This window comes from Brachycentrus maculatus, unplaced genomic scaffold (genome assembly GCF_059751285.1).
Source record: "Brachycentrus maculatus isolate JH-2025_06_01 unplaced genomic scaffold, ASM5975128v1 h1tg000259l, whole genome shotgun sequence".
In the NCBI taxonomy this organism is placed as follows: Eukaryota; Metazoa; Arthropoda; class Insecta; order Trichoptera; family Brachycentridae; genus Brachycentrus; species Brachycentrus maculatus.
In genome coordinates, this window is record NW_028281010.1 from 728231 (window position 1) to 753249 (window position 25019).

General features: G+C 39.9%; 1 protein-coding gene across 8 annotated transcripts in view; it reads left to right on the top strand.

The window, feature by feature from the left end:
* The window catches only part of rhea (Talin_middle and talin-RS domain-containing protein rhea), a 142521-nt gene that overhangs the window by 26259 nt on the left and 91243 nt on the right, over positions 1-25019 (top strand). For all 8 annotated transcript variants that reach the window (XR_015838102.1, XM_088265982.1, XM_088265979.1 and 5 more), the window contains exons 3-12: positions 13687-13784; positions 14706-14860; positions 16518-16673; positions 17283-17386; positions 18323-18467; positions 19590-19781; positions 20709-20787; positions 21488-21656; positions 22700-22872; positions 23424-23585. Coding sequence is in view for 7 of the 8 variants with exons in the window: in XM_088265982.1 (XP_088122108.1) it covers positions 14722-14860; positions 16518-16673; positions 17283-17386; positions 18323-18467; positions 19590-19781; positions 20709-20787; positions 21488-21656; positions 22700-22872; positions 23424-23585 (1319 nt within the window). In the remaining variant the exon portion in view is untranslated. The remainder of the gene's footprint in view (positions 1-13686; positions 13785-14705; positions 14861-16517; positions 16674-17282; positions 17387-18322; positions 18468-19589; positions 19782-20708; positions 20788-21487; positions 21657-22699; positions 22873-23423; positions 23586-25019) is intronic.

A 25019-nucleotide genomic window follows, 5' to 3' on the forward strand; every position in this document is an offset into this window, starting at 1 on the left:
TTGCATGGAGGCAAGGTGATCACCACTGCGCTTTACGGACTAATCTAGGGTAATATTAAATAAATATTCAAGTGTAAAAATCACTAATATTTATTGTTTTATTAAAGAAAACACTTGTTTTTTTACCACTTGAGTTTATTTTTGTGACTAGTTTCGGAAGCTAAGCTTCCATCTTCAGGTCTAAATGTAAACTAGACGAAAGCTTAGATTCCGAAACTAGTCGTCACAAAAATAAACTCAAGTGGTAAAAAAGCAAGTGTTTTCTTTAATAATATCATCATGTCTTACCACAAAGTAAATGCCGAATCGATAAATAATATAATATTTATTATCACCTCTCCTGGGAATCGAACCCGGGACCTCATCGGCACTGTAGCCAAACACGCTAACCGTTACACCACGGAGGTGGACAAACCTAGTTATTCGAACCCTTATACGCACCCCAATGATGCATAGGGCACTGCATCATATTAACGCAGTGCTATCTTGATCGTTAACGCATGAAGGAAAGGTGATCAGCCCTTTGCTTCAGGTACCAGTCCAGGGTAATATTGAATAAATATTGGAGTGAATAAATCACTTGTATTTATTTGACCCCCCCCCCCTGGGAATCGAACCCGGGACCTCCAGAATGGTAGCCGAGCGTGCTGACCATTACTCTACGGAGGCGGACGTATATAAGAATGGGAAACAATCTATGCCGACGCTGTCTTAGGTAACTATCGGGAACATACAGACCGATGCTCCGGATAATTTCAGGAGTATCCATCATACCGCGCAACAATCGATAAAAATGCCTCATCAAATACACACTTCTACTCTTGAAGAAGTCAGTCAGGTCTTAAGTCGTAATAATCGGTGGGTATGTATGAAGAAAGAAGAGAGCTTATAAATCATATTTTGAAGAGGAAGGCCAAGCTAATAGGGCACTCAGTTAGACATAGCACCTTTCTTAGCAACATCTTCGAAGGAAGAATCTTGGGAAAACGAACAAGAGGCCGCCCAAGAACTTCATACTTCCAGGATTTGAAGCGGCTCATGGACGTCTCCTCCTATTCGCAGCTCAAGAGGATGGCGACTGACAGAGACAAGTGGCTGACACAACAAGGCGCTGCCTTTAGAAGATGATGATGATGATGTATGAAGAGATGCACGAATGTGAGAGGGGCGAAGATTGTGTACAAATATAGAATGATGTGGGGTTCTCTCTGCCTGCCCTGCGGGGGAGCGGCGTGATGGTTAGCCGGTTCGTTAGCTAGTTGTTGAGTGAATTGTTTAATTTTGTAAAGAATGATGTCTTTTCCGGATTACGCTGATTGGGAGACAGGAGCTAAGCCATTTCCGTCGGCCTACGAGCTTAGAGACAAAATGCGTACGTTGTATTGTATTTCTGGGTATTCGAACCAATTTGAGGTATGATTACCTCAGCGTGACGTAACGATTATGAGTACATCGTCCCTATCGTATTTACTTACCCTTCGTTATATCTTACTCAATGTTCAAGGGTCGTTATATAAATTATCGTGAATAATCTCGTTAGGTAATCATAAACATCAATCAGCATTCTCCTCTACCTTCCTGCTGCTCCGGGAGTCTCCTCTACCCATCCGGACGTCCTCATAGTCGTATTGTATCTCAGCCGACAGTATTATCTATCCACTATGGGCCTCCCTGGCAAGTGCTGCCACTCTCTCCAGTCCGCGACCTTCCTACTACTCCGGGAGTCTCCTCTACCCATCCGGACGTCCTCATACTCGTATTGTATCTCAGCCGACAGTATTATCTATCCACTATGGGCCTCCCTGGCAAGTGCTGCCACTCTCTCCAGTCCGCGACCTTCCTACTGCTCCGGGAGTCTCCTCTACCCATCCGGACGTCCTCATACTCGTATTGTATCTCAGCCGACAGTATTATCTATCCACTATGGGCCTCCCTGGCAAGTGCTGCCACTCTCTCCAGTCCGCGACCTTCCTACTGCTCCGGGAGTCTCCTCTACCCATCCGGACGTCCTCATACTCGTATTGTATCTCAGCCGACAGTATTATCTATCCACTATGGGCCTCCCTGGCAAGTGCTGCCACTCTCTCCAGTCCGCGACCTTCCTACTGCTCCGGGAGTCTCCTCTACCCATCCGGACGTCCTCATACTCGTATTGTATCTCAGCCGACAGTATTATCTATCCACTATGGGCCTCCCTGGCAAGTGCTGCCACTCTCTCCAGTCCGCGACCTTCCTACTGCTCCGGGAGTCTCCTCTACCCATCCGGACGTCCTCATACTCGTATTGTATCTCAGCCGACAGTATTATCTATCCACTATGGGCCTCCCTGGCAAGTGCTGCCACTCTCTCCAGTCCGCGACCTTCCTACTGCTCCGGGAGTCTCCTCTACCCATCCGGACGTCCTCATACTCGTATTGTATCTCAGCCGACAGTATTATCTATCCACTATGGGCCTCCCTGGCAAGTGCTGCCACTCTCTCCAGTCCGCGACCTTCCTACTGCTCCGGGAGTCTCCTCTACCCATCCGGACGTCCTCATACTCGTATTGTATCTCAGCCGACAGTATTATCTATCCACTATGGGCCTCCCTGGCAAGTGCTGCCACTCTCAAGTCCGCAACCTTCCCACTGCTCCGGGAGTGCGAGTGTCCCCTGCCCAATACACCACTATATCCCTACACTAAGTATGTCAAGTCCTCCCTATTTTCTTTCTAGTTGTCTAGTCAGTAAATCATTGGCCCACTTGAGATCGCTTAGTCTCTGTCCTCACTGGAGCATCGAGAATCCAGATTCCTACGCCATTGAATAAAGAATATCTTGAATATTTGCCCATAATATTATTTTCAAAGCTTTATATATGTTTGAATTAACGTTTAGTTGACATGGTTGGGTATTTTTGTTATATAATGGTATAGAAAACCTATAGCATACGTCGTTTAAAGATATCACCTTTAAAATTTGTGTCGGGTTATGGTCCCGTAGTAAGTGTCGCGGACTCTCGAGTCAGAGTTTCTTCTCGTGGGTTCGAACCCACTGTACCGCAATTTGACACCTACTCAAATGAGCCGCTTAGCCTTACTGAAAAGTATGAAATTGAAGTATTTTTGTAAATAATAGAAAACAAATATTCCTTTTTATTAAAAAAGATGTATGTATATGCGAAAAAAAATATCTGGAGTCCTCACACTTAAAACATAATAGATCTCGTCTCGGTTGACAAAATAATTAAGGAAATAAAAAGTGCAAATGGTTAAAACCGCGTCGATCCGATACGGTGCCCTGTGCAACACTGTGCGGATAGATACCATAAGAAGATGAATGGCGGTAACAATCACATTTTCACACTTTTATATTTTTTTACAATTTTTTTAGAGAAATATTTGTGTTTTTATTATTTACATAAATATTTCAATTTGATACTATTTATGTGAACCTGAGCTGCTCATTATTAGAAACAGGTATCAAATTGTGGTAGAGTGGGTTCGAACCGAGAAACTCTGACTTAAGAGTCCGCAGAGTCCGCGACACTTACCACGAGACCACAACCCGACAGAAATAAAAATAAGAAATTTTAGAATTAAAAAATGGGCAGGTATTCATACTGACAGTACCTATATGTAGTAGTACTAATATGAATACATTAAAAAAAATATTATATAAAATGCATTGTTAATAATAATAGTATATAAACACTATTACTTATATTTTTGTAAAAAAAATTACCATCCAAAAATAAACGCTTTAAATATCAAAAGTATTGAGAACATTTTCTTAGCTTATTGGGCACATTTTTCTAGTGGCGCCACTCTCTCGACGCGTCGCGCGGAGGGCGCCTAACGTTACAGCATTGGCTTTCTAGCGCGCCGTTCTATTTTCCCGAGCCGACGTTGGCGCCAAGTAGACGCCCGGAACTGATCGAGTCACTTCCGAAATCGCGTCTGGCCGAATTATTATTATTTTTTTTTATTATTACTGCTTAGAGTGTCAGAAATGAAGACTCTAAGTACCGTAGAAATCCCGAAAATAATTAATACGAAAAGCCATAAACTGCAACATTTTCAAAAAATGAAAATTCATAAAAATATAATACTAATACTCTACCGTTACGCCGTTTCCCCGCAGGGGTAGGCAGAGAGGATGAAACGCCACACTCTTCTATCCTGACACTCTTCGCCTCCTTCACATCCATACATCTAGTCACACATGCCCTCCGATTACGCAGACTTTTGACACAGCCAGATTTTAGGTTCTGATTGATCTGATCGTGCCAAGTCTTTTTCGGTCGTCCTCGTTCCGTTTTCCCTCTCACATTCGCCACATATATTTTCTTAGCCATTCTCTCGTTATCCATTTGCTCCACATGTCCATACCACTCTTCCTAATCTTTGTAAACAACTCTTCGTAATCTTTTCAATTATTCCTCGTTCAGCCTTACATTCCTTTCTTATATCTTCGTTTTTAATTCTGTCATACAATGATTTTCCACACATTCGTCTGAGGGAGCGCATTTCAACAGCGTTCACTCAGCTTTCAAATAAAAATAAAAATAACAATAAACCCATAATTAACGATATGACACGACTAAAGCCTCCCCCCTATTGTTTCTATGTTCCCACTGATAAGAAATAAAAATTAAATAAATAAATAAAAATAAAGAACATCTCCTCTTCAACCGTCAACGTCCCAAGGACCAAACTCTAAAATTTAGAATTAGCTTCACGTACGGTGTTTTAAAATGATGCGGAATACATCGAAACACGTGTCACAGTAGATTTTAAGAAATAGTGGTATGTACTAAGTAAAACATTAATTAAAAATGGATGGATTTTACCACAAAGTGACTGCCAAATCAATCATTTCGTAGTCATACAAGAGAAAGTGACCAAGTGTTTTTTTTACAAAAACGTGATCATTGACTATTTGATATCTTCCTAACTTAATATTGACCTGAAAAAATCCCAAAGGATTTTAAAGTTGAAAGTATAATATATTGACTTGTTAAAAATGACTAACTGCATTGATGTTTATTTTGTTGCCAAGCAAAAGTGACTTAAATGGCCCTCCTGAACATTTTACGTTTTGTTAGTTGGTCACTTTCTCCTGTACGACTACGATATAGAACTTCCAAGAATTTGAGTAGTGTGGTTGTCAATAATGGATAGAATTGGTGAATGTTACACGCGTGTAAAGTGATTAATTAAACAAGCCTATGCCGGTCGTCAGCCCCGTAAATGCCCAGACTTCCATGTTCTTCTTCATCTTTGATGAGATGTCAAAAAATAATATAAAGGATGATGTGTTATGTGGATGAATGGAAGGTGTTCTCTCACGAGAAGTGGGTGGACCATAATCGCAAAGGTACATCGCTCACTCCTTTCAAGAATGTCATCAATAAAAAAACTTGATTTTTCAGGAGGACGTTTTTAAAGTTTAACAATAAAATATAATGTATTAAAAATAAATATCAAGCCACTTATTGAACTTTTTACTGTGCAACAGATCTTTTTAGGTAACACCTGAAGGTTTTTTCTCCATTTGAAAAATATTTTATTATATTAAAAAACATAATTAAACAATACCTTTTCTTCAAAATGCAAAAACAACACTTTCTGCCCTGCAGCGGGTAAATATTAAGTTAAAAATATGCCTCTTTTGCTGAGATATAGAACATTTTTTGAGCATTCTGAAAACATGCGTAACTGAGAATTGACGATTTTTGATTTATGACGTTCTTGAAAGGAGTGAACGACATGAAGATAGTAAATTTGTTTTTCATAATTTTAGCTCGACAGGTGTTGTAATTGTTATCGATGTGACACTTTGTGACGTCATTTTAACTAAAGGTCGCAGTGACGCAATACGGTAGTTAAATCGCAGCTTACTTTCTCATATTCTTTAACTACCGAAAGTATTGTAGAAAATGCAAGAAATATAGAGTTTATTCATTAAATGTTAAATCAAACATATGTGTACTAAGTTGTATTTTATTGTTAAAAAAAACACATAAAAATCAATATTTTGACAGTTTTTTCGCCTAGTTATGGCATTTTCAAACGAATATTCGTTTGAAAATGCCGTAACTAGGCGAAACAATTGTCATAATATTGTTTTTTTATGTGTTTTTGTAACAATTAAATACAACCTCTTCTCCGTCTTATTCCTCATTGCTGAGGGTTGTGACCCTTGCAGAAGCAATGACTCTTCTCCAGTTATCCCTTGACTGCGCTGCACGTAGCTCCGACCACCGAGGTGCCTGCTGCTGCCCTAACTCCATCGGTCCATCGTGTGGGGATCTTCCTCGCCCTCTCTTCCCCTCCAGGCTACCCATCACAACCAGACGTTCCAGGCTATCCTCGTTGCCACGCGCAACGTGTCCAAAGAACTGGTGAATCCGTCGGGTACAGACATTGGCCAGAGTCAAGCCATCCAAGCGTAGTTCCCTAAAATACAACTTAGTAGACTCAAAAAATCTGTCATTGATTTAACAATTAATACATAAATTTAAATGGAGTTCTACAAATTAAGTGCACCGATCCGAAGAAAGACGGCCAAAGGCACAAGCCAATCCAAGCCATTCATCCGTTTTACCATGCTAACCGGACGGTAAAATTCCGTGTAGTGCACAAGCGCTCTTAGTCAGTCAACACCTCCGACTGCGTTTGCTAGAAAGTCGCGTGGCGGCCTCTCCTCGCGGGGTCTATTTTAGAATTTCTAGTTTCGGCGGAAATCGGTGGGCGAACTCGCGAGACGCCTCTCCCACTCGCCCGAGATGCTGTTTACACACCTCACGCACACGCACGCACACCTCACGCACACGCACGCACACACACCCGCACACACGCGCACACGGCGCGTCTAACGCACCATTCACACGAGCCAGCGCGGCGAGCCGATCCTAGCAAGAAGGACCATCGTCACAACCTTGCGTTTTCAATGTTTTTTCATGGGATAAAATCTGTGATGATTGCTTTGTTTCTTTCGCGTTTAGGCTCTATCCTCCGCTCGTCTCTCCAACTCGGCGAAGGAGCTACAACGTATGCCGGAGATAACTTGGTCCATGTATCCATACAATTTATCGGAATGTATGTATATCTCTTTCTCTCCTCGTTGCATCTTTAATCTCTGTCATGTAACGAAATACGCCCAACAAACGTGACGCGTTCTTGAAATTTCACTCTCTACACTCGTCCAATTATCGATTGTCGAATCCGACGCCTATGAAGTTTCACTTCACAAATTATTGAAAAAGTAGCAGTTACCAATTACTGAAAAAAATACATTTTACCAATTACTTAAAAAAATAATAGCTACAAATTACTGAAAAAATTACATTCACCAATTACTGAAAATATAACAGTTACAAATTGCGAGTTAGAAATGCGATCCCTCAGACGAATGTGTGGCAAAACGATGTTTGATAGATGTTCGAATGATGAAATAAGGAAAGAATGTAAGGCTGAGATAAGCATTATCGATAAAATTAAGAAAGGTGTGTTGAGATGGTTTGGACATGTGGAGCGTATGAGTGAAGAAAGAACGGTTAAACAAATTTATGGAGCGAATGTAGTTGGAAAAAGAAGCAGAGGACGACCGAGGAAAACTTGGCACAATCAGGTATGTCAAATACTTGAAAGCGGCCGGGTCAGGAGTCGTAATAATCGTCGGGTATGTATGAGGAGATGCATGAATGTAGAAGAGGCAAAGAATGTTTGCAAAGACAGAGTGCGTAGGCGTTCGATTCTCTCTGCCTACCCCTGCGGGGAAGCGGCGTGATGGTTAGTTAGTTAGTTAACATATTTACCAATTACTAAAAAAATCACAGTTACCAATTACTATAAAATTAAAAATTACATATTTAAAATCTATTGTGACACGTGTTACGATGCATTACTGATTACTGACTTCTTCGTACCTCAGTTGAATGGCATCGATGTGACAGAGCTGCAGTTTCAACGAGATGGCGCAACACGCCACACGGCGGGTGCTATCGTGAATTTTTTGCGGGAAATTTGAATTTGTATAGCTCTAAACACCCTATACAACGTCCGGCATTCGGAGCGATAGAGGAGTGCGGGTCGTTTCGTCATTATCAAACACCGTGTACACAAAATTCTAGATTGACCGTGGGACGCAGAATCTCATAAAAATCAATTGGGCAACATGGCTAGATTTGTCACACACTCCTGTCGGAAATTGGGCATTGTCAGACGGCAGGAATATCTAATTTAACATACTAGACCTATAAAGGATTGTGTGAGACTCGTTTTGTGTTTATAACAGCCGATATAATCAATATTTTCATTTACAACATTTTGAGTGTGTCCAAATACTTGTTCACAAAATCTGGATTATCTCCAATTACAGGAGTTATTATCAGGACACACTCAAAATGTTGTAAATAAATTATCTGGTCAAATTATAAGCTTAATAATAAAAATTAAAATGGTATTTTCTGGCGTTTCTCATGTGTGTGATTATAATCCAGGATTCGGATCTCACATACTAATATAAGAGTTTCTGCTTAATAAAAAGCTTCTTTACATCTCACCAATAGATGTCTCTAGTGAAGTTCTAGTGATTCATGAACAAGGTTTCTAAATTGGTTCATATATATAGAAATTCCAAGAATTTGAGTAGTGTGGTTGTCAATAATGGGTAGAATTGGTGAATGTTACACGTGTGTAAAGTGATCACTTAAACCAGCCTATGACGGTCGTAAGCCCCGTAAATGCCCAGACTTCCATATTCTTCTTCATCTTTGATGAGATGTCAAAAAATAATAAATATTTTCATTCATCATTTCCTCTTGGAAAATTCGTTGCCTTGCATTCTTTGCTAATTTCACCGTTCCAACATCTAGCATACATCGATTTGCCTCACATTCGACTGTGTGATCGCGTTCAGTCTACTCCCAACCGTCTTCGCTTCACTTTCATGTATTAGAGTTGGTACCAGAACACCGTTATGCACTGCTAGTTTGGCTTCACTAGTTTGCTGTAAAGGATTGTATTAGACTCGTGAAGTGTTTATAACAGGCGATATAATCAATATTTTCATTCATATTATTTTTTGACATCTCATCAAAGATGAAGAAGAATATGTCTGGGCATTTACGGGGCTGACGACCGTCGTAGGCTGGTTTAAGTGATCACTTTTTACACACGTGTAACATTCACCAATTCTACCCATTATTGACAACCACACTACTCAAATTCTTGGAAGTTATATAAATATATATATATATATATATATATATATATATATATATATATATATATATATATATATATATATATATATATATATATATATATATATATATATATATATGTATATATATATATATATAAATATATATATATATATATATATATATTTATATATATATATATATATATATATATATATATATATATATATATATATATATATATATATATATATATATATATATATATATAATGGTCAACACGCTAGGCTACCGTTCTGGAGGTCCCGGGTTCGATTCCCAAGGGGGGTAAAATAATTATAAGTGATTTTTTTCACTGTAATATTTATTCAATATTACCATGGACTGGTACCTGAAGCGGGGGGCTGATCACCTTTCCTTCATGTGTAAACGATCAAGATAACACTGCATTTATATGACGCACTGCCCTATGCACCATTGGGGTGCGGATAAGGGTTTTATTATATGTATATATATATATATATATATATATATATATATATATATATATATATATATATATATATATATATATATACACAGTATTTATAATGCAATTGGCGCTTACGACGTTCCTCCGGGAAGGACTGGATGTTTGTTGACATTTTATTATAATCGTATACATAATTTTCCACCCATATCGATGTTTTATCTTCTCCTTATCACGCACTGCACGCACCACACCGCTGAATCATATGCATATCCTCAAATGCGTGCCAAATTTACACAACAATATTCAAGGGATTTTCGCTAACACAGGATTCATTCCACCGTCTTCGGTCACATCGCTCACCCCTTTCAACAACGTCATACTTCTTATCTGGAGGTCCCGGGTGCGATTCCCAAGGGGGGTAAAATAAATATAAGTGATTTTTCACTGTCATATTTATTCAATATTACCCTGGACTGGTACCTGAAGCGGAGGGCTGATCACCTTTCCTTCATGTGTAAACGATCAAGATAACGCTGCGTTTATATGACGCAGTGCCCTATGCACCATTGGGGTGCGGATAAGGCTTTTATTTTTATTTAGATTTTTTGCTCAGTCCAAAAATGCAAAAAATGTTCTACAAAAAAATGTCCCTTACTGTGTTTTAAGTTTGGACAGCTGTCTCGCGATTGAAACTCGAAGCAAATGAGAAGGAAATTATTGTAAAAAAGGAAGAAGATCGGAAAAGTTTAGGGCCGCGCAGGTGTCGCGAGATGTCGGAAACCGGAAGCCGCGCTGCAAAGGCATCCGTCCCGGCATTTCGCGGAGAAAATGGCGGGAAAATACCGGAAGCGCCCGGCACGCTAGCACAAGCGCGAACGAAAGTGGGCTAAACGCACCGGTTCGCATACCAGTACTCGCACTGGGTCGCGCGGGTTGTACAATAGCATAAAAGCGCTCAGGGTGATGGGTATTTTCCAAACTTAAAACACAGTAAGGGACATTTTTTGCAGTACGTTTTTTTTTGCATTTTTGGACTAAGTAGAATCTAATTAGTCAAAAAATGAAAAAAAACGTACTACAAAAAAATGACCCTTACTGTGTTTTGAGTTTGGACAGCCGTACAACGTCATTATATTCTCAAAACTAACTATTTAACTAACAATCACGCCGTTTTCTCTCAGGGGTAGGCGGAGAGAATCGAACGCCGCACCACTCTCTTTTTGCAAGCATTCTTCGCCTCTTCCGCATTCATGCAACTCCTCATACATACCCGACGATTATTACGACTCCCGACCCGGCCGCTTTCAAGTTTTTGACACACCTGATTGTGCCATGTTTTACTCGGTCTTCTTCTTATATTCTCAATTATTAATACTTTTATTATTGATATTACCGTCCGCCTCCGTAGTGTAATGGTCAGCATGCTCGGCTACCGTTCTGGAGGTCCCGGGTTCGATTCCCAAGGGGGGTAAAATAAATATAAGTGATTTATTCACTGTAATATTTATTCAATACTACCATGGATTGGTACCTGAAAAGGAGGCCTGATCACCTTTCCTTCATGTGTAAACGATCAAGATAACACTGCGTTTATATGACACAGTTCCCCATGCATCATTGGGGTGCGGATAAGGGTTTTATTATTATTATTAATACTTTGTGGTTAGTAATTTTTACTTTTATATATTTTTTTATTAAAATGTTAGTAATATTAGTATGTAAACACTCACCGAGATTTTTATGTCTAGCGGTTTTCCAGACGTACCCGTCTCTTCGTCAGGACAATCACAACCGCTTGCTATAATTTCATTAATTGAATCGGCAGTCACTTTGCGGTAATATCTGTCCATTTTTTATTCGAGTTTTACTTGGCAATGGTTTAATTGGTACTACTATTGCTTAAAGTCTATCGGGTATGACTCTATAAAATTAACTAACTAACCTAACCTAACCGTCACGCCGCTCGCCGCAGGGGTAGGCAGAGGGAATAGAACGCCACACCGATATGTTTTTGCACAAAACTATCTTCGCCTCTTCCACATTCATACATGTTCTCGTTCATACACGCCAATTTCAAGTATATATGGGAGAGAAAACGGAAGAAAGGGCAGTAGTGGCCAGGGCGCTCGGGGTCGCATACTGGCCATCGACAACGCTTCCGGAACCTCTTCTTCTAGCTATCCCCCGGCGGTTATGGCGGAATTTTTCAGATATTGAAATATTCTCATGTATGGTTTATTGCCACGGTATGGTATATGTATTGTATATTGCTGTGGCATGTCGCGATTTGCGTGTGGAGGCGCCCAGGGAATGCGAGCCGTCTGGCCGAGAGGGTATATACGCCCTTCGCGCTTAGTAATTATGCGTAATACGAGCGGACTGCATTTCCGACAGCCGTATAAGGGTGTTGGAATTACATGTACATATGGATATATATATATATATATATATATATATATATATATATATATATATATATATATATATATATATATATATATATATATATATATATATACATATATATATATATATATATATATTTACATATACATACATATATAGAGGGTGGAACGCCACACTCTTCTGTCCTGACATACACTCCTCGCCTCCTTCTCATCCATACATCTAGTCATACATGCCCTCCGATTACGCAGACTTTTGACACCGCCAGATTTTAGGTTCTGATTGATCTGATGGTGCCAAGTCTTTTTCGGTCGTCCACGTTCTGTTTTCCCTCTCACATTCGCCACATATATTTTCTTAGTCATTCTCTCGCTATCCATTCGCTCCACATGTCCATACCACCGCAAAGAACTCTTCCTAATCTTTTCAATTATTCCTCGTTCAGCCTTACATTCCTTTCTTATATCGTCGTTTTTAATTCTGTCCTACAATGATTTTCCACACATTTGTCTGAGGGAGCGTTCACTCTGCTTTCATCCTTCCTTTGCCAGATCCATGTTTCGCCTCCGTACATTAGTGTCGGTACTAGCACGCCGTTGTGAACCGCTAGCTTGGCTTCCATGGACATATTCTTATTCCCAATCACTCTGTTCAAAGCACCATTTATTCTATTCCCTGCATTCACTCTTCTCTCAATGTCCTTGTCCACTTATCCTTATATATATATATATATATATATATATATATATATATATATATATATATATATATATATATATATATATATATATATATATATATATATATATATATATATATATATATATATATATATATATATATATATATATATATATATATATATATATATATATATATATATGTATATATATATATATATATATATATATATATATATATATATATATATATATATATATATATATATATATATATATATATATATATATATATATATATATATATATATATATATATATATATATATATATATATATATATATACATATATATATATACATATATATATATATATATATATATATATATATATATATATATATATATATATATATATATATATATATATATATATATATATATATATATATATATATATATATATAGAAAGGAATGTAAGGCTGAACGAGGAATAATTGAAAAGATTAGAAAGAGCTCTTTGCGGTGGTATGGACATGTGGAGCGAATGGATAGCGAGAGAATGACTAAGAAAATATATGTGGCGAATGTGAGAGGGAAAACAGAACGTGGACGACCGAAAAAGACTTGGCACCATCAGATCAATCAGAACCTAAAATCTGGCGGTGTCAAAAGTCTGCGTAATCGGAGGGCATGTATGACTAGATGTATGGATGTGAAGGAGGCGAGGAGTGTATGTCAGGACAGAAGAGTGTGGCGTTCCATCCTCTCTGCCTACCCCTGCGGGGAAACGGCGTGATGGTAGTAGTAGTAGTAGTAGTATATATATATATATATATATATATATATATATATATATATATATATATATATATATAAATATAAGCGATTTGCTTCTTTTACGGCTACGCTAATTTCTTCCTTTTCTCTTGTTGCAGTCGACCAGTAAGAAGAAGCTGCGCTTTCCAGCCACCCTAGGGCTGGACAGCGAACACCCTCGCCTTGCAACCAAGTGCCCTTACATTTTTTATACATTGTGAGTACTTTTTAGTATCCATTTTAACTGCTGAGATTTTTTCTGCACACATGGTCCTTTCTATCGGGTGTGTGCGAAATCAACAATTTCTTTCATATATATATATATATATATGTGTATATATATATATACATATATATATATATATATATATATATATATATATATATATATATATATATATATATATATATATATATATATATATATATATATATATACATATATGTATATATATTCTATCAAAGCCTTTTCTTCTCACCAATAGATGTCTCTTGTGAAAATTCTAGTGATTCTTGTACCATGTTTCGAAATTTGATCATATATACTGTGTATAGAATTTCAAAGAATTCGAGTAGTGTGGTTATCAATCATGGGTAGAATTGGTGAATGTCACATGTGTGTAAAGTGATCACTTAAACCAGCCTATGACGGTCGTCAGCCCCGTAAATGCCCAGACTTCCATATTCTTCTTCATTTTTGATGAGATGTCAAAAAATTAAATTAATTTTTAAATCAAACCGATTTTTTGAGTCTACGTAGTTGTATTTTATTAAAAAAACACATAAAAATTAATATTGTTACAATTGTTTCGCCTAGTTATGGCATTTTCAAACGAATGTGAAGATTTAATGGACTGACGGTCCTTACATAGCTGTACAATTCTATGTATGTATATGAACCAAGTTTTGAAACATTATTCTTGAATCACTAGAACTTCACTAGAGACATCTATTGGTAAGATGAAAAGAAGCTTTATGGAAGAAGCGTATGGTTAAAATTACATGTGAAACTGCTAATTCAATAGGTACCTACCCCGGTATTTGGAAAAACAGGATAGCATTGGTGGTCACTCCAGGCTGCACACCCGTACTCGCTTTTGCTATGGTCCGTGTTTACATTGGAGTCTTGTATTTCCAGTTGATATACCGGGAAGATGGCGGCGCTCTCCCTGAAGATATCCCTGGAGGAGGGAAAGGTCATCAAGACGATGCAGTTCGACCCTTCCACGTCGGTGTTCGACGCCTGCAAGGTCATCCGGGACAAGATCCTGGAGGCGGCCAGCCTCGGGGAACGTAAGCATACCCCTCTTCCCATTGTTCATCAGCTTCAGGCGGAGCGTATTGGACCCACGCGTGCTATGTCACCATGCAACATTTTGATTGTGTGCAAATACTTCACAAATCTGTATTGCCCACTTCTGTTGGTAATACAGATTTGCGAGTCAAAAAAAAGCCACTTTTTTTCACTATTATGTTTTTTTTATCATATTTTGAAACATAATAAATCAGTATAAAACAATAATAAATAAAACCCTTTTCCACACCCCAATGGTGCATAGGGCACTGCGTCACATAGCACAGTGTTATCTTGATCGTTTACACATGAAGGAAAGGTGATCAGCCCTCCGCTTCAGGTACCAGTCCAGAGTAATATTGAATAAGTATTTCAGTGAAAAAATAACTTATATTTATTTGACGCCCCCTGGGAATCGAACCCGGGACCTACAGAACGGTAGCCGAGCGTGCTGACCATTATTACACTACGGAGGCAGACACAAACGATATTAGGAAAGAAATAAAAACAAAGGAAGAATGGATACATCTTGACTGGTGGGGGAATGACCCGAGCTGGATTCGGGCAGATCGCCGTGTCAGCAAAATACCTACCCGAATTGTATTCGGGCAAATTATACAAGGGGTTAAAATAAAAAATTAGTATCGGCAACTACCTGTTGCCCTCTTCGGGGTTTGTTTTATAACTAGTTTTGAATCAGACATTTTTGAAAAAGACAGAGTCGCAAAATTGTATAATGTACAAGGGTTCGAAAATGTACGATGAGATGCCTGAATGTATGAAGAATGAAAAGAGTCTGAAAGAATTAAAATAAAAATGTTTTGTTTACTGTAAAAAGATGTAAACATATATATATATATATATATATATATATATATATATATATATATATATATATATATATATATATATATATATATATATATATATATATATATATATATATATATATATATATATATATATATATATATATATATATATATATATATATATATATATATATATATATATATATATATATATATATATATATATATATATATATATATATATATATATATATATATATATATATATATATATATATATATGATGTAAATTAAGTGTAAAAAATAGTTTGTATTAAATTTAATATAAGCTAACTAAAGAAATGAACCTCCGTAGTGTAATGGTCAGCACGCTCGGCTACCGTTCTGGAGGTCCCGGGTTCGATTCCCGGAGGGGGGGTTAAATAAATATAAGTGATTTTTTCACTAATATTTATTCAATATTACCCTGGACTGGTACCTGAAGCGGAGGGCTGATCACCTTTCCTTCGTGTCGATCAAGATATCACCGCGTTTATATGACGCAGTGCCCTATGCACCATTGGGGTGCGAATAAGGGTTTGAATGAATTTAAGAAGCTCGTCTGCACGTAGGATAGTAAGGATAACACCCAGACCAATTGAAAATAAATCTTTGTTGAATTCATATAGCAATTGGCGGGAATCAAACCCGCGATGCTAGTTTTGCAGTCGAGCGTCTACCCAACTACGCCACAGTGCCTGTCTGCAAATGCATTTACCAATTGACGTGTTTCGTGACAATATTCTTATACTGATATGCCAATGATTCCGTAACTGATGGTGTTTTGTTTGTTGGTTTCATGCAGCCAAGGACTATGGCATCTTCCTGTCCTCGGAAGAGGACAACAAGAAGGGTGTCTGGCTGGAGCCGGGCCGCTCGCTGGAGTACTACATGCTGAGGAACGGGGACGTCGTGGAGTACAAGAAGAAGATGAGGACACTCCGAGTCAGGATGCTGGACGGTGAGTGGATCTCTTCAGCCTCTAGCCTGCCGGCGGGCGCGGTCCGGACACAGCGTGGAGTTGGCAGAAGAAGGATGAAAGTAGACTGACTGAGATCTCCGTGCATGATAGATGTTCCAATGTGGTTTGGGAAGGATGAGAGTAGACTGGATGCAGTCGGGATGCCATCTCTCAGTGCGGCAAGACCATGTATGGTAGATGTTCCAATGGTGATATAAGGAAAGGGTGCAAGGCTGAGATGAGCACTATCCAGCAAACTAAGGAAGGCGGCTTGGGATGGTTTGGGAAGGATGAGAGTAGACTGGATGCAGTCGGGATGCCATCTCTCAGTGCGGCAAGACCATGTATGGTAGCTGTTCCAATGGTGATATAAGGAAAGGGTGCAAGGCAGAGATGAGCATTACCCATCAAATAAAAGGTGTGTTGGGATGGTTTGGGCATGCGGATTAAATAAATGAAGAAAGTACAGTACAAGAACAAGTTTGTGAGGCGAATGTAGTTGAACATAGGAACCGAGGAAGACCGAGCATGATCAAACGTTTCAAATACTTGAAAGTGGTTAGGTCAGGAGTCAGGATGTTTATATATTTTGTTGCATTTCGTCATCAGGCACCCTGAAGACCATGATGGTGGACGACAGCCAGAATGTGGCCAACCTCATGGTGGTCATCTGCACCAAGATCGGCATCACCAACTATGACGAGTACAGCCTGGTGAGCATTAAAATAATCATTTTGGATAATTTATATAGCGCCATTTTCGTAGAATACTACCTCAAGGGCGCTTGCTTGTACAGACGTCAATCTGCTGAGTCTGGGGAGGGGGAAAGCGGAGCAGCCATACCATTGCACCTTCTCCTTGCTCTTGGTGAGCTGGAGCATGGACAAGATGTTGGGCAGGATGCCTCCCTGAGCGATGCTCATACTGCAGAACAGCTTGTGGATCTCCTAGTCATTGTGTTTGGCCATATCGACATTGCCGGCCGACTCCGGCATTTCTGTAGCCAGTTACTCCATGACGAAGCTATCTCTAGAGTAGCCTTTGGTATTGTACACCACCACAATTAAAAAATAACTTTTATACTCACTTTGATGTGTCTCTGAAATTATCTGCTTTTTTATTTAAAAAAAAAGAAAAATTTGTTTTTAGTATTTTTTTATATTTTTTCAATTCGATTCAAACTCTTACCCGCACCCCAATGGTGCATAGGGCACTGCATTATTTAAACACAGTGTTATCTCGATCGTTAACACACGAAGGAAAGGTGATCAACCCTCCGTTTCAGGTACCAGTCCAGGGTAGTATTGAATAAATATTAGAGTGAAAAAATCACTTGTATTTATTTGACCCCCCTGGGAATCGAACCAGGGACCTCCAGAACGGTAGCCGAGCGTGCTGACTGTTTCAATTTCATACTATTTCTGTGAGCCTAAGCGGCTCATTATTAGAAATAGGTATCAAATTGTGGTAGAGTGGATTTGAACCGAGAAACTCTGACTCAAGAGTCCGCGACACTAACCACGGGACCACAACCCGACACAAGTTAGCGGTAAGTTTAGTTAGTTTTGTTAGCAGTAAGCTCCCATTTCCATCTCTCTCCCATTATCCGGGATCCAGGAGACTGCGTATAAAACTAGCCTCTTTCCCAGGTCCGGGACGACATCAAGGATGAGCCGGACAACCTGGATAACAAGGCCAACTACGGAACGCTCACCCTGAAGAGGAAGCACGCGGAGAAGGAGAGAGACGCCAAGATGGACCAGCTCAGGAAGAAGCTGAGAACTGATGATGAAGGTGAGACGTTCGTTGAAACCTGCCCACAGCATTCTCGGATCTGAGACGGAAGCAGCAAGGCTTCCTGGCAGACCTCTCTTGCAAAGCAAAATTTTTTATGAACGCGAAATTATCAAGCAAAATTCTTCTGACAATTCTTTTGCTATCATGGATCTATAATAATAAATAAATAAATAAATAAATTTAGAAATCCAAGTAATCTGTATGGTTATATAAACACTTCTTTTTTTACCACTTGAGTTTTTTTATAGACTACATGTTTAAGAAGTTAAACTTCCATCATTCAGGTCTGTATAGTAACTAAAATATAAAATATAAAATTGTTCTATAAATAAGGAGAGGGGAAAGTAAGGGGAAGGGGTTAGTCAAGGGGCGGAGTTTGAAAACAAAGGAAATATGGAAAGCAATGGTGAAGAATTTTGAAACAATATATTATTTAATAAATTATTATTAGAATTCAGGTTTTTTTGGATTTCTAAATTTTCAAGATAATGTTTATATTATTTTGAGAAATAAAAATACTATGTGTTTTGATCCACTCACATTTTTATAAACCAACTAGTTTCGGCAACAACCTGTTGCCCTCTTCAGGGTGTAATTTATGACTGTCATAAATTAAACCCTGAAGAGGGCACCGGGTTGTTGCCAAAACTAGTTGGTTGTTAATAAAAATGTGAGCGGATCAAAACACAAAGTCTTTTTATTTACAACATTTTGAGTGTGTCCAAATACTTGTTCGCAAAATCTGGATTATCTCCAATTACAGGAGTTATTTTCATATTATTTTTTGACATCTCATCAAAGATGAAGAAGAATATAGAAGTCTGGGCTGACGACTGTCACAGGCTGGTTTAATGATGGGTAGAATTGGTGAATATTACACGTGTGTAAGTGATAATTTAAACCAGTCTATGACGGTCGTCAGCCCAGACTTCTATATTCTTTTTCATCTTTGATGAGATGTCTGGGCATTTACTGGGAATATGGAAGTCTGGGCATATTTAATTTATTTTCATATTATTTTTTGACATCTTTTTATCTCAAAATAATACATCAATATGATCCACAAAGTAAATGCTTTCAATATTCAAAACAATCTGTATTGTATTTTTGTGTTTGCAGTGAACTGGATAGATCCCTCGAAGACCCTGCGGGAGCAGGGCGTGGACGAGGCGGAGACGGTGCTGCTGCGTCGCAAGTTCTTCTACTCGGACCAGAACATCGACTCGCGGGACCCGGTGCAGCTCAACCTGCTGTACGTGCAGGCCAGGGACGCCATTGTGGACGGCACGCATCCCGTTACCTTGGAGAAAGGTAATTTTAATTTTCAATTTTCAATAATTAATGTATACATTACAAATTAACATTTAAGGCGTATACATTAAAAAAACAGATTAAAAAGTAATCAAGAAGACTCTTGTTAAATGTGTAGAAGAATCCCGCTTCGGAAGACTCCTTCGGACACACGGAACAGATCAATATCCAATGTGATATTGTTCAACATAGCGGTAGCTCTTCCTACAGGCATAACCATCGGCAGGTTGGTCCTGTGTATAGGAACGGGAAACAATCTATGCCGACGCTGTCTTAGGTAACTATCGGGAACATACAGACCAATGTTCCGGATAATTTCAGGATTATCCATAATACCGCGCAACAATCGAAAAAAATGCGTAATCAAATACACATTCCTTCTAGTCTCTACTTACTTCGGCCTTCTTGTATCCAGCGTTGAACAGACTTCTCCCTCTCGGACTTCCACAGTCAAAGCTAAACTAGCAGTTAAACAATCACAATGTCGTCAACATTTTAAGTGTAAAAAAATAATTAAAAGATACCTTTTCTTCAAAATGCAAAAATAACATTTTCTGCCCTGTAGTTTAAAAATACGACACTATGTATTAAAAATAAATATCAAGCCACTTATTGAACTTTTTACTGTGCAACAGATCTTTTTAGCTAAAACCTGAAGGTTTTTTCTCCATTTGAAATATATTTAGCATATTTTAAAAAATAATTAAACCATACCTTTTCTTAAAATGCAAAAACAACACTTTCTGCCCTGTAGCGGGTAAATATTAAGTTAAAAATATGCCGCTTTTGCTGGGATATGGTACATTTTCTGGGCATTCCGAAAACATGCACAACTGAAAATTGACGATTTTTGATTTATGACGTTCTTGAAAGGAGTGAGCGATATAACGCGAGAGAGTCCAATGCATGTTTTTGTTTTTTTTTTAGCTTGCGAATTTGCCGGCATCCAGTGCCAGATCCAATTCGGAGACCACAAGGATGACAAGCATACCGCCGGCTTCTTGGAGTGAGTTTGCATACCTTTATCTTCTTCTTCTTACTCTTGACGGAGGTTAGAGGTCAAAATAAAATATGGAACGTAATTCTATGAAAATCGTTAAATATTTTATATTTTTAATTTATTTCTCTCTTTCTTGTGTTTATATTAGGTTAGAATAGATCTCTCTTCTCTCTTCATCTTCTTGCTCAATGCTGAGCGTCGTGGTCTTCTGGAATGTCAGGCACTTGGTGCACAAGTCCTCTCCATTCTTCCCGGTCCTAGGCCAACTTGATGGCAGCGTTTAGCGAGGATCCGGTTAATTCCTTTATTTGGTCTGTCCATCTTGTTGGAGACCGTCCTCTTGCCCGCTTGCCTTCAACTGTACCTGTTACTACCAGTTTTTCAAGACTCTTCTCGTTCTTTCTGGCGATATGCCCAAAGTAGGACAGAATCCTTTTCCTGCAAGTTGTGGAGAGTCTTTCTGTCACTGACAGTTCGCGGAGAATGGAGACGTTTGTGCGTCTTGCAGTCCAAGGAATGCGCAGCATCCTCCTCCAGCACCACATTTCAATTCATTTTTCTCCAGAATAGATAAAAACAATAAAAAACGAATGTAAAAAGAACTCCACCGACAAGACACACAAGGTGGCTTGGTGGGTCTCTGCAAAAAAATATTTTAAATATGTCTTTACTTCTGCCATGTTGTGATTGTTGTGTTGTGCCGCAGCCTCAAGGAGTTCCTGCCGCAGTCCTACGTGAAGGTGAAGGGCGTGGAGAAGAAGGTGTTCAAGGAGCACCGCAGCCACCTCGGCCTCTCCGAGCTGGACTCCAAGGTGGTCTACACCAAGACCGCGCGCGCGCTCCGCACCTACGGAGTGGCCTTCTTCCTCGTCAAGGTCGGTACCCTCTTCCTCTCTCTAGCTCCCTCCGCCTGGTCACTTCTTCTCCGTCTTACTCCTCAACACTGAGGGTTGCGACCCTTGTGGAAGTAATGAGTCTTCTCCAGTTATTCCTTGACTGCGCTGCACGTAGCAGTTGTATAAATGGAGATGGATGGGTTGTATTGGGAGATAAATGGGTTATATTGGGATATAGATGGACCATATAAAGGGATATATAGATGGACTATATAAAGGAAGATAGTTGGGTTATATTGGGAGATAGATGGGTTATATTGATATATAGATGGGTTATATTGGAAGATCTTGATCGTTTACACACGTGTAAACGATCAAGATAACACTGCGTTTATATGACGCAGTGCCCTATGCATCATTGGGGTGCGGATAAGGGTTTTATTTTTTTTTATTTTATATTGGAAGATAGATGGGTTATATTGATATATAGATGGGTTATATTGGGAGATAGATGGGTTATATTGATATATAGATGGGTTATATTGGGAGATAGATGGGTTATATAGATGGACTATATAAAAGGAGATAGTTGGTTTATATTGAGAGATAGATGGGTTATATAGATGGACTATATAAACGGAGATAGTTGGGTTGTATTGAGAGATAGATGGGTTATATTGAGAGATAGATGGGTTTATTGGGAGATAAATGGGTTATATTGAGATATAGATGGGTTTTATATAAAGGGAGGTAGATGGGTTATACATATTGGGATCTAAACAGGTTTTATAAAAGGAAATAGATGGGTTATATTGGGATATTAGATGGGCTATATAAAGAAAGATAAAGGGAGCCCTCTGTCCTCCACTGCTGGATATAGGCCTCTTCCGTATTCTTCCATTTCCTCCGGTGGGTTGCTGCTTGCAGCCAGTTTCTACCCCCTACAGCAACTATGTCGTCGGACCATCTCTCTTGGGGTCTTCCGACGCCTCTCTTGTCCTCCCCCTGGGGTCCATCTTGGATAGAAACGCGCAGGTGATGTACAGCCAGCGGTGCTGACGATGGTGCGGTTCCGCTTTCAGGAGAAGATGAAGGGGAAGAACAAGCTGGTGCCGCGGCTGCTGGGTGTGACCAAGGACTCGGTGCTGCGGCTGGACGAGCGGACCAAGGAGATCCTGCAGACCTGGCCACTCACCACCGTCCGGCGCTGGTGCGCCAGCCCCAACACCTTCACCCTGGACTTCGGGGACTACAGGTAACCCAACAGTTACTTCTCCTGGGCTATTCCTCGGGAACTGCCGATAGATAGGCCTGGTCAATATTATGCACGTGCCGGAAGATGAGCAGTGATGACTTGCTAGTACTCTGTGATTGCTTTCTGCGAGAGACCAAATCTTGAATGCCCTCGCTAGACTATGCGGGTATGCACACATTGTCACCAACATACCCACATTCCTTACAATCGACAAACCGCACCACTCAAATTTCTGAAGTTATAATTGTGCTCCGATTGACACCATCTTGCAAATGCTGCATCTTCGGCACCATCTGCGGTTGAATTTAGTTTCGGAATTTGAGTAGCGTGGCTCCCATTCGCAGGTAGAATACCCTGGACTGGTACCTGAAGCGGAGAGCTGATCACCTTTCCTTGTGTGTCAACGATCAAGATAACACTGTGTTTGTTCAATGCAGTGCCCTATGCACCATTGGGGTGCGGATAAGGGTTTGAAATGAGTTGAAATTGAAGCTTTCAATGGCCAATATAAGCTCGCTCGCAGAAAAGACTCATCCATATTGTGTTTGCAGCGACCAGTACTACTCGGTGCAGACCACGGAGGCGGAGCACATCCTGCAGGTCATCGCGGGATACATCGACATCATTTTGAAGAAGCAGAAGGCCAAGGACCACTTCGGCATAGAGGGGGACGAGGGGTCGACCATGGTAGAGGACTCCGTCTCTCCGCACAAGTGAGTCGCGGTTCAGCTTTGTGACTAGCTGTTTTAGCGCCGAAAAATTTTATGGCTCATTCGATTCACATGCCCCAACCATCTCAACACACCTTCCTTTTTATTTGTATAAATATGAGGTCAAGGATCCTGCATCCCTTATGTCACTGCGACCATGTTAGGTCTATTGTGACCTCCCTCTGTATCACAGCTCACTCTCAAGACCTACATGAGTCATGTAGCTCACAACATGTCTTGGTGGTAGGAGCTTCACCTTCTCAGAGTCCAATAGTGGTCATCTGAGGATGTGACTTTGTTTGCGAGTGAGTGCGTCACAGTTATAGAGATGTGGATTGGTGTTTTGTTATCCTCCATACAAAATATGCAGACTGTGGAGTCATGTAGTCCAATTTTTTTCCAAAAGCTTTGCCATTCCTTTCTCACTTATTCATTCCACATGCCCAAACCATCCCAACACGCCTTCCTTAGTTTGATGGATAATGCTCATCTCAGCCTTGCACCCTTTCCTTATATCACCATTGGAACATCTACCATACATGGTCTTGCCGCACTGAGAGATGGCATCCCGACTGCATCCAGTCTACTCTCATCCTTCCCAAACCATCCCAAGCCGCCTTCCTTAGTTTGCTGGATAGTGCTCATCTCAGCCTTGCACCCTTTCCTTATATCACCATTGGAACATCTACCATACATGGTCTTGCCGCACTGAGAGATGGCATCCCGACTGCATCCAGTCTACTCTCATCCTTCCCAAACCATCCCAACCCGCCTTCCTTAGTTTGCTGGATAGGGCTCATCTCAGCCTTGCACCCTTTCCTTATATCACCAATGGAACATCTGCCATACATGGTCTTGCCGCACTGAGAGATGGCATCCCGACTGCATCCAGTCTACTCTCATCCTTCCCAAACCATCCCAACCCGCCTTCCTTAGTTTGCTGGATAGGGCTCATCTCAGCCTTGCACCCTTTCCTTATATCACCATTGGAACATCTGCCATACATGGTCTTGCCGCACTGAGAGATGGCATCCCGACTGCATCCAGTCTACTCTCATCCTTCCCAAACCATCCCAACCCGCCTTCCTTAGTTTGCTGGATAGGGCTCATCTCAGCCTTGCACCCTTTCCTTATATCACCAATGGAACATCTGCCATACATGGTCTTGCCGCACTGAGAGATGGCATCCCGACTGCATCCAGTCTACTCTCATCCTTCCCAAACCATCCCGACCCGCCTTCCTTAGTTTGCTGGATAGTGCTCATCTTAGCCTTGCACCCTTTCCTTATATCACCATTCCAACATCTATCATAGGACGTTTTGCATTCTTCTTAGTTTCTTCTTCTTCATACATCATGTCAACAGAGTAGTTGTCCTTGTCTCGGGCAGCTCTAGACAGTCCTGATCCCCGTCCAGTCTAGTATTATCCCGGAGACA